The following is an 18,889-nucleotide window of genomic DNA, read 5'->3' on the forward strand; positions in this document are numbered from 1 at the left end:
AAATGGCAGCTCTTAAGAAGTATTAAGTTGCTCTGAGACTTTTTCTCAGTGCTACACTCTCCTTGAATCTGTTCCAAGCGGGCTCCAGTGTTATAGAACATTTTTGATCTCAACTGATGAAGGGTCTCTATTTACTTAGCATTTTTAAATACTTGTGTTTAGTGGCATGATGAGGAAACAAGGTGAGAGATGGATCATTGTCTTTGGGGATCATATGTGTTAATATTTTATTTCAAACAGGAAAGAGTTTACACTAAAAGAAAATCATGGAAATTCTTGCATGTGTAGATCCATACCTGAGCATCAAGGAGCTCTTGACATTTTTGAGAATGCTTTTCAAAGGTTAATATATACTGCTTTTCAATAGCTGCTTCTTGCTGCTGAACTGTAGATTGTAGCAGTGCCTGCAAAAAAAAGGCACAAAATACTCAACAAAGATATAACCGGGATGTTTGTTGGTAACTGCAGATCCACTAAGACTCATCTACAACCAGAATGTGGAATGCTGTTATAAATTTGGAATGTGCAATGATTAAAGTACCTTTCTGTGTAACACTACCTTGTTTTCAGTCAGGACTAACATTTTTTGTATCTCAGATTTCTTATACAGTCTGCCTAAAAGACAGCAGCACACAGAAGATAGAGAGGGAGAGTATTTCTGTTAAATACACTCAGTTTAGTGGGACCACACAAGAAGAGGAGCATATGAAAGCTGCTGAAGAGAAGAAAAAAAAAAAAAAAAAAAGAAAAAGCCAGACATATTTCCCTGGCTGACAAAACTCCACATCCTCTCGGCACTGTGTAAGATCCCATGGGCCAAGCATGATCTTCACAACCACAAGTCAAGTAAAAGCAGATGGAAATTCTGAGTAACATAAAACATGAAAGAATGCCCCCCCAGGATGTTCACACTTGAATGTGAAGCAGTGGAAGTCGAAGTGTGGAAAGTCAAAGTACCAAGGCAGTAACAAACAGCTGATGGGAGCAGGAGCTGTGAGTGTGTGAGCCTGTGTTTGTGCACATGCCTGAACTCACACACCCTTGGCTGAGCCCTGCAAAACCTCCAGCATCTGAATGCAGAAATAGCAACAAGAAACTTGAAGATCCATGAAGAAACCAAATTATCATTTGGAGAATTACGCTCAGGCTTCCCTAAACAATGATGGTAGCTAAACATTTACCTGGCTCAGGTGATTTAAGCCTTTTCCCCTGATAGTATAAAGTCTTTTTGCCACTTTCCAAATATTCATTGGGTTATTTATACACAGTGTACCAAACTATTCTTAACTAGTAATCAATATACTGAAGTAGTCAAAAAGACTGGGTAAGTTAAAACAGACATGACTTTTACAGAAAACAGACCTTTGGCCCAAATGCAGACAAAGAAAAAAAATCCCCCTCTTTCAAACAGTCTTTATTTTAGAGATACATTTACTTCATGGAACATAACACACACATCAAATAAAATTTTGAATACTTCAAAAAAAACCCCCAAGAATGTATAAAAAAGATAAAATCTTCTGACAATTTTTCAATTACCTTTCCAAATTTTTCACAAACTATCCTCTTATGCCAAAATCACTGTTCTTCAGTAATGCTGTACCATGGTAGCAGTTCTTGAAAGTTTTGAAAGTTTACTTTCAAAAAAGCCAATTTATTTCTTACTAAAATAAATTCTTTCTTTCATAGAAATCTGAGCACTCAGAAATACTGAATTCTCAAAGAAGTGTAACCTCTGTACATGAATCTTTATACTCTGCCTAAATTAGAACAGCCACATATCACTGGCAAAAAATTAAGCCTGGACCTTGGGGTTTGGGTTCTTTCTTTTGCCTAAATTATTGTAGCATGGAATGCTTCATGTAACCAGTACAAAAGAAAACAAAATCTGTTCTTAGGGAACACAGTAACAGAAGGGTCATTGGGCTGCCATGGCATTTCTCAGACAGTTTCTTGCTCATGCCAAGGGTTGAGTCACCTTATGCAATTTGCTGTGCAGACTTCACTGGCAACTGCTAAAATCCTATTAAATTGTATAAAGAACTTTCAGTTTTCAATGAAAAAAATATTATTCATTGGATGGCATGTAGAGGCTGTTAAATTTTTTTAATTAACCTATTATTACTATTTTTCTTTGGAAAATACATAAAATTCCATGTTTAGAAACAAAAGCCTTCATTTTCTGTCATACTCACTATTAACACAGTTTAAATAGTACCACAGGGTTGATGCTGTATCTGACTGCTCCACTAGTTGGCCAAGTGAGGAGAAAGAGAGAAAAATCTCCCTGTTTAGCACAGAACTACCAGTTTCTCAATGGGAAATACAGCACAGATGTGTGACACCCATCCAAATCTCTGGCAAAATTTCAAAATAATCAACTACTCAAATTTAATAATTTTATTTTGAAAAATCATTTACCAATTAGCTCATTTGCTAAACTGAAACACACATTTGGCCACTTGATGGTCAGCATCTCTAATTTTATAGTGACAATGGTAGTGACACTAAAAGTCTTTTGATTAATTGGGCAAATACTCTTACCACTGCTGAAACACCCTTAATTAGTTAAGGAGGAGTTATTAATTATGCTGCTGGGCAGACATTCCATAAATCTACATACAGCCAGTGACCCAACACCAAGATGGCATTCTTGAAACAGTCTCCTTTTAATGGAATAATTTCAAGTAAGGTTACAGCAGAATGTAGCACCTGCTGCATGAAGTCAAAGGTAGGACTTCAATATGAGAGCTCTTGTTAATTAATTGTTCCTTCTATATATTGTGAAATTAACTTCCTTCACACTGGTTGGGAAGGATCATCACAGAATCACAGAGTAATAGGATTTTAAGGGTTGGAAGGGATTTTAAAGATCATATAGCTCCAACTCCTTGCTATAGGCAGGGACACCTTCCACCAGACCAGGTGGCCCAGAGCCCCATCCAACCTTGGCTTCTTCCCCACTTTCTGACCTCTCTACTAACCCAAAAAAGCTGGCAGAGAATTGATGCTGCTTTTCCTTCAATAACCAAAACATGATGGCTTCTGACAGATCTGGGTGAAACCCCTTAAGTTCTCCATAGAGTCTTCATTTTAGTTTGATACATGATGCATTATAAAAATCACTGAAAAAACATTATTTCCACAAACCATTATAAAAATCTTCACATATCTAAATGACTGAACAACATTCCTAAATTAAATTAGTTAAACTAAGTAATTTATTCTGAACCCTTTGTTTGAGCTCAGATAAAGGACTAACCTTAGCTTTAAGTTTCATACATTAAACTGAGCTGAAATTAAATTCAAATATCATCATAAGATCCATGATCACCCTGGGAGGTTCTTAAGAGAATACACATCTATTACATGTCTCAGCACTGGTCAGAGCATTTAGTCCTGGAACTGACAGCACACTACCTGTGTGCTGGGAATCCTGGAGAATGGCATTCCTGCACACACACCAGGGAATGAAAAGCTGCACTGTGCCAAATTTGAGAAGAAAAGCTTAAAACCACAAGTGATCACAACACTTCATTCTGTATTTCTACAGTGTGTTATGTACTGAGTACCAGATTACCTCTAAAGTTTCTCCTCATACTTGAAAAGGCAAAAGTGCAGCAACTACAGTTTTGCCAAAAAGTGGATACACCAGCCTACTTTTAATTCAAACCTACTTGCACAGCCCTAGTGCATAATTTGTTCATTCTAGTGGCAATAGAAACCACAGCTACTTGCCCAGACAGAATTTATTGTAAGACCAGAAGCTAGAATTTATGAGAAATCCTCTTGAATTAAATAGACAAAATAAAACCGTTATCCCAATTCTTCCCGAATTCCCTAAGAGTAACAAATTACCAAACCCCTTTCTTTCAACTCCCTCTTTTTATTATAGGAAAAACCTAGAACAAATAAGGGCAACAGGAAAAACAAAGCAGAGGTCATTATCTATCTCTTCAGAAAAAAATAATTAAAAGCAATTCTGACCCATGCAAAACACAGGCTTCCCAGACACATAGCATTGTGTGAAAATGTTATGTAACATCAGTATGAAATACAAATCATGGTGTACACGTTGCTGGGTTATGCTTTAGAATGTTTCTTAAGAGCACTGTATCAAAAAGCCATAGTTAACCCAAAAGAATATCCTGCTCAAGCAACAGTGCCTTGTTGAAGTAGCTAAATGGAAGGCAGTACATCAAACCACTTCTTTACTTCCAAACTGCTGAGTCAGGATGACCAAAACAAGTCATCCTTAAAAAGAAAATTTACTATTGGGAAGTTACCACACTGCTTCAAACATGTGAACTGCATTAAATACAGCAACAGTACTATGGAATTTTCATGCTTTATAGCATTAGACAATGATTCATCTAATTCAGCATCCTGTCTCCACCAATTAATAACTTACTGCTACTTAATTTAAGGGTGAAATGCAATTAACCAATTGCTGAATGATAAAACAGAGCAGAGGACACAATGCAAATTCTTTCCTGACCAGCAGAAAAGATGCATTAACTCAATAAAATGCAGCATTTGACTAGTTGGGTTTATTTCTAACTGTTTTTTTTTTTAATTAGCTAAGACAGAGATGATACAAATAAAACTATTTAGAATATTTCTGAAAATGCCTTTTTCAAAAGAATTCAACTTATCCACTTCAGCCCAAAATACTGAATTGGGCAGATTTTCATGACTGGGCTCCTTCCAGGTGAGCCTGCCTTTTTAGTGAAAATGAAATATGTCCATTTAGATGCTATGGAATAAGGGAGGTTAAATTTAAAAAAAAAAAAAAAAGGGTAATGTATTTTTTGCAGTGATATTAAAAAAATTGAATTTTTTTGTATGTTGAATATTTGTGGATATTTGTTGATTATCCAGAAGCATATTCAACTGCTTGTGGTTGAAACTGTTGATCCATACCAGTAAGGATCAACAACTTCCAGTTTGAATACTATGCTGGGTTCATCTAGATAGCTCAGTTTTACTGGTATGCGAGGGCAAAGGATTTATTTTACACAAAACAAAGTTCTCACAGACTCCTGCCAGAAACAAACTGCAAACTCACTCCTAATCTTCTGTTAACCTTCCAATTTTTATAATATTTAACACTCTATTTATTATTCTATAGTCAGAACATACAAAATTCATCTTTACTAGAAGGGGAGGGAGAGATTCCTTGCAATTTTCATAATTGCTTTCAAAAAGTCATTTAATCAATGATTAAATATTTTTGATAGCCAGATCTCTGAAATTATGAGACTTGATTGCACCTTGCTTTTATTGGAATTCTGTAGAGAGACTTCCATGGTAGCATCACTGTTAGACAGAAGTACTCTTATAATGTAAAATCCCAAGGAATCTCTCCTTTCCCAGCCACCAGCTCTCCATGAGAAACAACAATGTTGTTTTATATTCTAGGCTCTCTTGAATTCTAGTGTGACTTGCACATGAAAAAGCACAGAAGTTGGAAGTGAAATACAAGCCCTTGCAACAATTTTGGATTTGTCCTTTTATTCATGTGTCAGGCCTTTCTGAGCCAGGATGTCAACTTGGAAACTTAATAAGCTAAGCTGATGTTTAAAAGAGCTGAGAACTGGCCACATTTCAGAGCTTTCCCTCACTAGGGATAAACTATTTCTAAAAAAAGATATCCTGATTCTAGATTAACTTCTTTTGTAATGAAATCCTTTAAAATTTCCTTTGTTTATTAGAGGGTAACCTTTCAGTTCAGAGGTGTATTATTGGCACAAATATTTTTGAAAGAAAATCTGATGGCCCCCACATATTCCATCCTTTTAAAATCTGTCTGTTCTTACATTCTGAAAATCTGAAAAAAACCCACCACCTTACCCTGAAAACTGGTGGACAAAAACTGCAGCAAGGGCTGGGAAGAACTTTGTACCTTGAAGTTCATTTCTATAAAGGGAACACACTTCTGATTCATGCAGGTTGTCTTTTAGAACACTAATTATTGCACGAAATAATCTAAGGAAATAAAACCTATCAAATAAATACACCTGCCTGTAACCTCATATTCTTTAAAGCTAACATTAGAGGATAGTTCATAGGATGAGAAATAAAACAGATTTAAACTATTAACTCATCTATTTACAGAACTGTGACAATTTCAGAACAAAAGCTTGACTAAACAAGCACAGGAGAAATTCTTATGTTGCTTGTGGTAAATATCTTAAGATGTGATGTGATCCCACAAGCAAAACTTCCAAGATCTACATTTACTTTTCTTTACCGTGGTTAATTACCAGGGATAAAAGTTTAAAATAACAATGACATGAAAGACAGAAATTAAACATGAGAAGGGGAAACTTGGCCTACACAGAACACTGAGTTAATTTTTAATTTGTTTTCCTGTGGTTTTTAATACAAATTTCGTGACTGTGTTGTGAATGGTTTATTTGTTGTAAGGAAGATTAGAATGTGAGATGCTTAACAATGGCCAAGGCTTTTGAGGGTTTGTGCTACAAAGCATCTAATGGTCTCTATTAATGGATTTCCCAACACATTCAACAGGTGAACATTCCAAAGATAACTGAATTTAATTCTAAGGGCTTTGTTATATCCAGGTCTTTGAAAATAGGTCATTCAATATTTGACTTCTTGTGTAAGCTGCATTTTCAGCACTGCTGCCATATTAAAGACCAGTCAGGAGTAGGAACTGAGGGAGTTTGTCCTCAAAATTGAGTACCTGGTCTGCCCAAAGATCCATATGGAGAAATATTGTCCCTTTCACCACAAATAAGTCCCCAAAACACAGGAAAGGGACTAGAAGGAGGTGTAAGCCATTTGGAAGTACAGAAGATACATCAATGACAACAGAGGTCTGCAGCAGCACATCTGGAAGGAGTGGACTTATGGACTGAATGGAAGAAAACTCTGGTTTTCTGGTTACCAACTTGGCAGCATTGGACACAGAAAAAAATGGCAACTCTCTTTTCCTTAGTAAACCAAAAGGAAGGCACGTTCACAAATCCACCAACAATTACACTTACCCATGCCAGGAACACAGAAAAGACAAGTCAGGCAACTTTCTTCCACTGCTGTTCCACCCAAGGTTTCAATACCTAAGTTGCAGGATTTGGGGTTTGAGGCATTCTGGGGTTATTTCCTGGGGCTAAGGATGAACTGCTCATATTTTCACTAGCTTCCTTAAACAACTGATGTTGAGTATTAGAAGTTGTGCTGTGGCTCTGCTTGGAGCAGCACCACAGAATTATAACTGACTGCTTTCAGAGAGGATTAGTCAGAATTCCAACGCTCCTGACTGCAACACAACCTAATTAGGGCCTCAGCAATCCCCTGATTGGAATAACCCTCATCAGTTCACTTTATTAAATCCCCAGAAATGCAAAAAAAGCCTGTTTTCATCACAAACAAGATTTTCCTTCCCATGCCTTTTTAAATGACCCATAGACTTGTTTAGCTGAATTTCCACACCCAAAGTAACTTGGGGATTAATTAGACAGCACTTACAAAAAACCTACTGAAAATGGAAGTTACTTCTGCATATACCCAACATGTATTAGAGTAACACAGTCTAAATTCTAAAGAAGACATATTTCAGCAAAAAATTAAGTCTGGCTACTCATGAGTAAATTAAATGAGTTCATGAATCTCACAATTCTGTCTTTTACTAAAAGGACTAACCATATTTACTTTACATTCCTAAACAAATGCTACATTAGGAATCCTTGTTTGGTTATCTAATTGCCATCATATCTGAAAAATAGAATAAGCTCCAAAGGATCTGAGCAGTTAAAAAGCCCCAAGAATGCAAGATACTACTTTTATAATTACAAAACCACTTTTAATTACAAAACCACATTTGACTCACTTACTTAAGAAAAAATAAATCTTAGCCCTGTTTCATATTGAAATATTAACAATGAAATAACATTTTAAAAGAATCCATAAGATAATTTTCTCAAACAAAACTACAGAACAGATTTTGTCTCCACTGATGATATAGAGTTACTTTTTTTATTTAAAGTACATGGCAAAGGAATACGAGAAAGGTATTAAACAACTAACCAAAAAATGCTTGGGTTTTTTTAAAAACCCTGATGAATAAGTCACCTCATGTTTGCAGACAGGGCTGATTGCAGTAATTTACTCAGAGCTTAGCATATCTGATATTATTTCTCATCAGGGTGTTCAGCTAACCACATGAGCCAACAGGAAGGCTTGTATGAGGTATATTCATGTCATGGTTCCATGGTATTAAAAAGTGACTTTATGTAACTTGAATATAAACATTCTATGAGAAATAATAACTAAATATAAACATTGTTTAGAAACACAGGGTTCAATTAACTCCCTAATTTTTTGTGCCAAACCACTGAAGATGATAAACATAAATCTTATTTTCCAGAAGGCATGTCAGATCTACCCAGCTGCTGCTGACTGGTAAAACAGCTTTCAAAAATTATTATGGCACATAAATGTATCCGTTTACCCAACTACACAGGAAGAAATTATTCCTTTAAAGGGCCAATATAACCCATGCAGAGCTCTCCTTTACTTCACACAAATCCATTAAAATGGTAAAAAAATTACCCTTCGAAACCATTCAAAACTTTCATTCATTACCATTAAATTGTTGGATTTCACAATTTGCTTATATTTTCAGAACTAAAAAGAAGGAAATGTAAGTGCAGCAATTACCAAAAGCTTTTTCAAATGCAAGTCCACACAGGAACAGACAGACATTTTACACATATCTAGAACAAAACAGAAACTAAAAATGCTGCCGCTGAAGATGTTCAGTGGCACATCCAAAGGTGCACACTCAAAATAAAATTCCCTTTTGAGAACTTCTCAGGCAAAGGGGTCCTCAAAGAATTAAGGGAAAAGGAGCAAAATTCTCTCCCAGAAGTGAAATGAGGGAGGCATGGAGAAGTGGGACACCACCAGTGACCATGTTTAAGTTTTCTCAGGAAGGGAAAATTTTGAAATGTTTTTCTGGATAGGTTCAGAATGAAATAAGTCATATTGATGGAGACAGACATATTTCTACAGAGAGCCAATTTCAATATTAGTTAGAACACTACTAACAGTTACTAGCAATATTATTAAAAGGCTTTCTTATAATCATAAAATCATTAATATTGGAAATGATTGTTAAAATCATCGAGTCCAATCTCTAACCCAGCACTGCCAAGCCCACCACTACATCTTCCTGCCCTCCACGCCAGATCATTCTTTGGTTACAAATTACTGCTACCAAACAGTTAAAATCTGAAATTACCCTTCACTAACTACATTGTCAGATTCCAAGTTCACAGTGGCCTACCAGGTCTTAATTTTCCCTTTTCATTTTCAAAACCAGCCTTAATTTCCATTGCCTATTGTGAGTTTTAAGTCTAATTAGAATTCTTAGCTTTACCTTCTCCTCCTGACTTGATTCAGTTTTTGTTGTTTGCAAGTTTCCCACCCAATAGTCTCCATAACAAAACAAAAGACACAGATTTATGCTCCATGGTAACATCCAGTTCTTCCATTTTACAAGCTGACAGGAACTAGAACAGCATGAAGGAAGAACTACAGATTCAGCTCTATTTCATCCATAACTCCCTCCTTTGTGCTGTGTCGATAAAAACCTGCTGGACTGCTCTGTGATGCTGCTTTCCTGCAAGTGCAGCTCTGGAGACTGAAGAGGTCCAAAATGTGGATTTGTGATAAACAATCCAACCCAAAGTTTACCACAACTGACTGAGAATTTTGGGTTTGTTCTGGGTTTTAAGTTTCCTTACTGAAAATGGCTAACCAACTCTATCTGAAGTTTTCCAAAGTGCAGACTGGGAAAACAAGTCATGCAAAATCTCAGACCAAACAATCTAAATTGAAAGCAACAGAAAAGACAGTGAGAGAGGCCGAGCAATCAGGACAAGAAATATTAATAACTGTGCACTGCAGGCAGTCATCCTGTTCACTACTACAATAACACCACTTGGAAATGGTGTTAGCTTGGCAACTCATTTACCTTGAATTCTTCAACAATAATAGTTAAGGCTTCATGTCCAGCTTTTCTCATGTCTTCTAATTCCTGCTTATGCTTTTCCTGTACAAAATACAGAAAACATTAGGCACATGACATAATAATTTTAATTCAGGAGAATAAATAAATAAATAAATACCAATTATTTTCCTGTTTTGCTACCTTTCATGAAGAAATGCACATAGCTTGATCCTTTAGATATGATACATATAATGTATATTAATATATATATGTATGTGTGTATATATATATATATATATATATATGCTAAATTCAAATAGGTCGCAGTATTAAACTTATTTTTATTTCTTAATTTTACTTTATAGACCCCAGATGGTTCTAAATGGTTCTCCAATTGATTTTTTTTCAGAACTTTCTTTGGTTTTTGGTATACCTGTGGATGGCAGGACTCCCAAATCACCTTAGTAAATGTTATTTACTGCCACTACCAATAAAAATGTTGAGATAAAGTCGTATCAGATTGAGTTAACTCAGAAATGCACATTTTCTCCTACTTATTATGTGGCTCCTCTTTTATCATTTGTTTTATTCTTAAGATTCCAGGGAAAGTCTTCTTGCAAAAGAAATCCTAAATAGATTTTGCAAAAGAAGCTCCATCGTTCACTTTCTATTTTCTGCACAGTTATGTAAAAGGAACCTGGAGAGAAACATTCTAGTATTTTTTCCTTTATCCTATAAGTTGCTAAGGCTGCAATGTGAACACCTCATTGGATTTTCACCAGCATTTCCCTCTTATCAATGAGCAGCACCACTTTTTCCAATGATCAATTAGTAAGAAGATGAAAAACATTCCCTCCCTCCTTGTTCTTTGCCTCAGGGTGTGTTCTTGTATCAGCTCATATGGCAGGATGCAGTTGCTTTAAATCATCTTGGATTTAAGTCATTGGATTTTCTTGGTGCAGAAAGCAGAAACACATTAATCATAAATGTTACTTTGCAGTGATCATAGGACAAAACCATATACAACTTACATATATAAATACATATTATATAAAAATTTTTTTTTTTTGCTTTTTGGGTCATAATAAAGTTGAAATTAATTAATAAAATTCTATGCTTCCTAAGACCTGTGTGTTTGGAATAAGAAAAACCTAGTGTCTAATAAAGCATGTAAGACCATTAAAAATTAATTAATCAGACTGTAACTGTATTTAACTAAAGATTTCTTCTCTGTCATTCAATTTCTTTCTCCTGAAAGAGTCATTCCTAGCAAAAACTAGGAAACTACAGCTACACAATCCTATTACCTCTGACCCAAATCTAATGAGACATTTGGATTTTCTTTAATAAAACTGTGGGCTTTTGTGAAGCCCAGCAAGAACAACTGCTAAGTAGACAAAGAATTAAAGATGGAAATATTTTGCTGTGCATATTAAATACTACATCAGACAACAACACACAACATCATTTTAATCCCACTGTGATGCAATAATGTATCACTGACAACACAAATCATTCAAAGTCTGATATTATACAGGTTAAAAAACCCCAATTGTTTTGACTGAGGAAGTAAAACATGCCATTCTGGTAGAAAGCACAGTGCCTCTCACTTGCAATACCAGGCAAAGAAAAACACAGAGCAAAACATGCCATTTGTCCCCTTACAATCAATTCCTCAAGTTTCTAGAGCCAGTGACTTGCTCAAGGTCATGTCCTAAACGTGAGCTGGTAACACAAGTTGAAATGTTGACACCAAGGCATTCCTGTAACACCTGTAAACCTTCTCCTGTTCCTGCAGGGAATGTTCAGGGCAGGTGTCTGAGCTGCTGCTGACTGCCTGCCTTCTGTCAGGCTGTGGGACCCTCAGAGGGAGCTGCCAGCCTGAGCCAGTAGCTCAGAAAGTAAAGCACTCTATTCCATCTTCATTTCTGTTCTCATGCAAGAAGGCAAACTGCAGCTCCCTGCAGGTAACTGGAGTGGAAGACAAATTTCAAATCCATCTTACACAGCTTTGCTTTACACAGTTACATCATTAAAAGTCCTCATAGTGGAGTCCATTGCACTGAGATTCTTGTCTCCATAAAATCAACTCTTCTTTAAGAGCATCATTTAAAAAAAATTACAAATCACATTTAGCATCATAATGATTCTGTTAAGTTCTTACTTGAATATATAAATATTTCCTTCAATTCACCCAAGTACAGAGAAAAAAATAACAGCAATACTGAATGCAAAGGAGAAATTGAGGTAAACATCATGAGAACCAATGAGAAATTGAGGTAAACATGATGAGGATCAGTCCATAATGGCTAATTAATATACACACTAGAGTGTGCTATTGTGTATAAAATAGAGATTGGTCACTATTTCTGTTCCTGTGAAATAAGAATGTGAGCTCTCCAGAACTAAGACACAGGAGCATCTCCAGGTCTCTAGCAAAGCAAGTATTTTCATTTTGGTCCTACCATCAACATCCTAGTGAAAGATGCAGCTAAGAACCTAAAGATAAGGAAAAATACAGGGAGGAGAGAAAGATTTCAGATATCCCATGATAACCAAAACCCCCACATTATACACAACCTTAAGCTCACCACAGGAAGCAAGGAGACACTGATTTATTTCATACAAGTAAACATAATTTGTATCTGAAGCATAACAATGGAAGACCCTGAGGTGAAAAATGAAGTGAGGTAGCAAATAAACTTTCACAAGCAACTGCCTAACATGGTGGTGGTGAGGACATTTCCTGCTGAGTTAGAAATGAGTTGAGCCAGAGTTGAGTGAGTGTGAACAGAGCAGCCCGCTGGGAATATTATGACTGATTAAATGTGAAAAACTATGCAAAGGAAATAGTATGGAAGAGCCTGCACATGCCCCACATAATTACAGTTCCCACACCACTCTCTGAGTATTTGAGGGGTTTAACAAGGATCTCTACCCTGTCACATTTAAGAAATTAATATTTTGTGAAGAACAATTAGAGTTTATATCTGGTCTTTCTGCTTCCCTACAGGATGTGCATACAGAGACCCTCCACTGAAGAGGAGATTAAACCATAAACAGGAGTGCTAGAGCTGAAGTGTTGTTAGTATGAACGCACATTTTACCACCAAAACTGCATGATATGGTAAATAGCACCTACACTTGGCTCAGGAAGCCTTCTCTGGCTGCCTTGAGGTTTTTAGAATATTACACAGATAGCTCTTTGGGATGAAGCTACAAATGTGCCAGGGCAACTTATGTCCTGGATACTTTCCTACTTCCCCACATAATCTAAATGGTGGGACAGGACAGCAAGAGGAAGCAAGAGGAGTGACCAGGAGAACAGTGCCAGAGAAGCTGACAAGAGAACACTTCCATTAAACAACACAGTAAGCAGAAAAGGAATTCTGAGCTTCATTAGGATATTTTTATGTCTTTTATCTCAGTCTTCAGATCAAATTAAATTCCACCATTGTCCATAAAGAAAAAAGTATTAATTTGGAAAGGGTTGCCAGCTGTCATCAATGGCTACTGATACTGAAGCCACTTGTAACACCCCAAGTTTACACAGTGCATGTATTTATAATAAATCAGTATTTATGTAATTCTTTACTGTAGTACACTTCATGATATATATAGATATGTATGAAAAAACTACACTAGGAGAGTTTTCCTTCTTTCTATAGACAGGAGATTGACCTGCACATTGCAAGGGTCTGGAAAAAGGGCAGCTTAGGGAAAGAGGATCATGATGGGAAATACTTAAGCAAGCAGGACCTAATTAAGTCCGTGATGCCTGGCAGGACGATCCCACAAGTGCTGAGGGAGCTGGCAGATGTAATTGTGATGCTCCACTCAATACCTGTGGGCTGATCACAATGACTGGAGAAGTGTCTGAAAACTGGAGGTAGTAAATGTCATCCGTGCCTTCAAGAAATGACAAGAAACTACAAGGAGCTACAGGCTAGGCAGTCCTAACTCAGGACCTGGGAAGGTCCTGAGTTAAAAAATTGTGCCAGTTTTTCCTGTGACAGAGGGGAGTTTTTCACAGTAGGGGGCTACATTTTGGATTTGTGGTGGAAAAAGTATCCATAACTCATGGGTATTTTAGTTACTGCTGGCTTTTGACACTTCTCTAAAATCCTCATGGAGAAAAAGTGTGATCAGGAGAAGCTGAAAGAGAGATGGATTGAAAACTAGCTGAACTGCCACATCCAAAGGTGACAGCGTGTCCCAGGGGACAAGAAGCTGAACATGAGGCCAACAATCCTGGACTGCATTAGGATAAATATTGCCCCCAGGTCACAAGAGGTGATCCCACCCCTCCACTCAGCACTGTCAGGGCCATTCCTGTGTCCAGCTCTGGGCTCCTCAGTAGAAAAACCCACATGGGAATACTGGAGAGAGACCAGCAAAGGGACACAAAGATGATGATGGGTCTGGATCCTGAGAGAGTTAAGACTGTTAAGTCTGGAGAAGGCTCAGGGGGATCTTATCAATGTATATAAATACCTGAAATGATGATAGAAAGAGAGCAGAGTCAGGCTCTGGAATGGGCTGCCAGGGAGGTTGTGGAATCACTGTCCCTGGAGATGTTTGAAGGAAGACTGCATGTGGCACTCAGTTTAGTTGATAAGGTGGTGTTAGGTCATAGGCTGGACTTGACTATCTCCAAGGTTTTTGCCAACTTAGCTGACTCTGTAATTGCTCTCACCAAGTCCTAATACACGAGGTATGAATTCTGAGGCTACTTGTTTTTTCTCAAAACTTTTCCATAGAAAGCACTACAAAAGATCTTACAAAGCAAACAACAGTGGAGTGCTGCATATTTATCACAGGTGAGCCCCTCCAAAGGACCCACTGCATACAGCTCACTACAGTACTCATGTTGTTTTCCAATATTTATTCTGGATGCAATCTTTTATCACCAGTTTCAAACATATGAAATGTCAAATGTCAAAACTAATAGCAATCAAACCCACAATTTATATCAACAAAACTTTAAATACAGATACCTTATGCACCAAAAATTGGTAACAGTTCCATCTGCAGCTCTGTCAATCTTTGAGAAGTAACTAACATATGCTTTAGAAATATAACTAACTGAAAGGATGTATATTAAATTTTCATAGAGTTGTACTATTTGTAACACATATTGATGTTCACAGCACATTCCTAGAGGATACCTTCAGTCTTCTCATGGATGTTTAAAAACCCAAGACGACTACAAAGAAACTTGACACTCAGTCAAGTAGCTTCAAAAGCATTCAGGAATAAACTTCACTTCAGCATTAATAATAACTTTCCAAGATTTACTTTTAGAAGACATAAAAAAAGAACTCATAGCATCATTATATGTAAATACTCTAATAATTTTATGTTGAGCTGTAAGATCACCATATCTTTGAAATTCTTCCAATGCAATAAAAAAGCCTAATTGTTTTCTTCCTTGTTTTTGAAGTATAGAAAATAAGTTTCATTATAACATCAACAATCACACTTAGCACAAAATCAACAGAAAGATAAGTTACATCTTTGCATTTAAATCTCTTTTTCATTTTCAGTATGTGAAATACACTTCAGTATGCATTTCCTTTGTCTGCCTCTTTAATTAAAACTCTGGGAGCAAACAATGGTGATGTACTTATGTCTTCTTTCAATCTTAACTCCTTTTCTGATTTGTAAAGATATTTTGGAACACTAAAAGCACTCCAAAGCAGACATACTGTATGAAAGCTGATCAACAGCTATTTTCCCATCAAAGTACAAGCAAAGCAGCCTCAACACAAATTGTTGCCATACTCATTCCAGTCTACAAACACATTTTTGTTTGTTGGTTTCTAGAAGACAAGTAATGATGTGCAAGTTGAACAAAACTCAGAGAATTCACTGGACAACCAGAGACACAAGTATCCATCTTTGCATCAACTTGCTGTATTTGTTTCATAAGAAAATTGACAAGAATTCAGATCAAAAAGTAAAATAACCATCAGCTTGGGAAATTGAGCCTCAAATCCAAGAGTTTGGGATAAAGCAAATACCAAGAAATACAGGCACTGAAGATGACCATACAGCCTTTTAAATTCTTTCTTAGCTGAAGATCTGCATGAAAAGCTTCTTTTGACTGTGCTGTTTCAGAGAAAAGAGAGATATGAAATAAAATCAGATGCTTGTCAGTTAGACCATATTGTCCAAACCAGAACACAAATCATCTGCAACTGAACTCCTAAAACTTTCCTCCATCAGAGAACTGCTGTCAGGCTGTAAACTTCAAGATTAACTTGTTGATTATTTGTTTTACTTCCTGAAAAAGTCAAAAAATAGTCTAAGTATGAAGGGTGGCAAAAAAAATCCAAAGAGATGGAAGTTCCCCCTTTACCCCAGAAAACAAAGGAGTACATAAAGAAAAGAGGAAAACTACTGCTCGCTTCTTTTACGACACTGCTATGAATTCTGCAAGAAAGAGATTTTTGCCTAACCTCAGAAAAATTCCAGCTGGAAGGAAGCATCTCCCATAGACTAGAAAAAGGTATCCAAATCACAGATACACAGATTTTATAAGAAGTCCATTACAATTCCATTGTATCTTAGGGAACTTGTAATGCAGCTGAACAACTCTATTTTGTTCCTGTAAAACCTCACACTGAACATGGAGAGGTTTCACAGTACAAGCTCCTATTCTTACATGGCAGATACACTGAAAACCACCAAAAATGTTATATTCCATACAAAAATTATTTAAGTTTACAGTAACTGATATTTTGACTAGTTTACCATTTCAAATACTGCATTAATCAGATTTTTGGTTCAGGCATTCCTGACCCTGCCCTTAATTGGCAATGAGGTAGGCCAGATTGGAGTAAAATATTCCAAATAATTCAGCCTGGGGAATATCCCCTGGACTGGAATTATAACTTTAGTGACTGGGAGTAGGCTATTTATTGTTCTCAATTTGTGACCAAAGTATTAAATCACAAAATCACACAATCATTCAGGTTGGAAGGAACCTCTAGAGGTCATCTAGCTTAACCTCCTGTTGAAAGGAAGATCAACACTGAATTCAAACCAGATTGTTCAGATCCTTGTCCAGTGAGATCTTGAAAAAGTCTGAAGATGGGGATTTCACAACATCACTGGCTAAGACATCCTAATACTTATCTTCATCATAAAATACTTTTTTCCTTATAACAAGTTGCAGCTTCCCATGCTTCAATCTATCACAATTTCCTGCTACACACCTCTGCAGAACATGCCTGGCTCCATTTTTCTGACAACTTTGCAGGTATTGACTGTCTGCTATTGGGTTTCCTCTACGCCTTCTCTTCTCCAGACTGAGTCAGTGTAGACCTCAATCCTCTCATCCACAATCCAGGAGTTTCATCACAGAAGGCAATCAGGCATAATCTGTCTTTTGTTAAATCCATGTTGGCTGTTTCCAATCACCTTGTTCATGTGCCCAGAAATGGCTGCCAAGAGCATCTACACCATGCTATTCCCAAAGTCCAAGAGGCTGGTCTGCCTGGATCCATCCATCCATCCATCCATCCATCCATCCATCCATCCATCCATCCATCCATCCATCCATCCATCGTCTTTCCTGTCTCTTTCCAACAACCAGCAGCTTCCCCCAGTCTCTGAGTGGATGCAGAACTCTCTCACAGGGACAGCCAACTCTCTCATCACTCCTGAGCTCTGTGGGCTGAAGCTGCTCCTTCTTCCCAAATGACCTCTTCTCTCCCATTCCTTTTTGCTGAGCTGGTGAAGCTCAGGTTCTGCTTGCTTTCCAGACACTGTGCATTTGTGTGTGTACATTTGGCATGGGTCCCCAGAATCCAGTCACTTGTTGTGCTGTTGAAGCATGAGAGCCTGTTTTGGGTTATTTCTTTCACCACCTCCCACCTCTGAGGTGACTACATTCCCACTTACAAATAGATGTCAAATTCACACGTGGGAGGAGAAAGAAAGCTTTGCTTTGCTCTTTTACAAGCAATACATAAGCTGGACAAATCAAAATGACAGTATTTAATTTCAAAAATGTGTTAAAGAACTTGGGCTTGATTAGCAAAGATGATGACAACATCCTGACATCATCAAATTGCCTGAAATAATGAAGTTCCAATTCTACAGTATTTGTAACAAACAAACAACACCCTGACCTCTCCCACAAAACTCCCTTATATTTTGGAGCCTAGATATAAACCTGGGCATCTAAAGAGCAACTCCAGGTGAAAACTATAGCATGTATTTATTAATGTCTCTATTTTAATTACTGTGAAACACTAATGGAACTGAACTAACTACAAAACTAGTTACTTCAGAGGAGAAAAGTTATGTTTGGGGATGTGGGGTAGGTGGTAAATCTAATAAATGTCTTAAAAAAAAGATAAATTTAACCTAATCTCTTCCTCAAAGCAAAGCAGTCTCACTAAAATCACTAAACCAAAGTCAAAATCAATTTTTTTTTCCTAAGCCAGAAAACATCAGATGGCACATTCAGAAAGAGTCAGCAATGACTGATGCCACATTAAGTTTCTTAGAGGTAACTAAAAGCTATGTTGGGTTTTAATTGGGTTTTGGTGTTTGGGGGTTTTTTAAAATTAAACTGTGATTTAAAAAACACATATTTATTAAATTTTTTAAATTACAGATCAATAGGCTATGTCAACTAATCTATTTTTAATATGTACTATGATTGACCACAAAAAAGCAAATGGATTCATACAGAAAAATATTCAGAATTCTAAAGGTATGGTGAAATTAACAAAAATAGACATATACCGGTGCTTTTCAAAATCTAGTCTAATATAACTCAAGATTCTTGACATTTTTATACACTCCATTTGCTTCTTCATATTGATGATATTAACACTTAAACAAAATTGAAAGAAATATTCTTTGATAAGTACATAAATATGAGGCAGGGACTGA

General features: G+C 36.8%; 1 protein-coding gene across 5 annotated transcripts in view; it reads right to left on the reverse strand.

Annotated features, from left to right (window-relative positions):
• The window catches only part of CCDC91 (coiled-coil domain containing 91), a 115,893-nt gene that overhangs the window by 52,565 nt on the left and 44,439 nt on the right, over positions 1–18,889 (reverse strand). For all 5 annotated transcript variants that reach the window (XM_009094199.4, XM_018918735.2, XM_018918736.3 and 2 more), the window contains 2 exons: positions 10,004–10,081; positions 297–404 (listed from right to left, as the gene is read on the reverse strand). In XM_009094199.4, the coding sequence (XP_009092447.2) occupies positions 297–404; positions 10,004–10,081 (186 nt within the window). The remainder of the gene's footprint in view (positions 1–296; positions 405–10,003; positions 10,082–18,889) is intronic.

Source organism: Serinus canaria, chromosome 1A (genome assembly GCF_022539315.1).
Source record: "Serinus canaria isolate serCan28SL12 chromosome 1A, serCan2020, whole genome shotgun sequence".
Lineage (NCBI taxonomy): Eukaryota > Metazoa > Chordata > Aves > Passeriformes > Fringillidae > Serinus > Serinus canaria.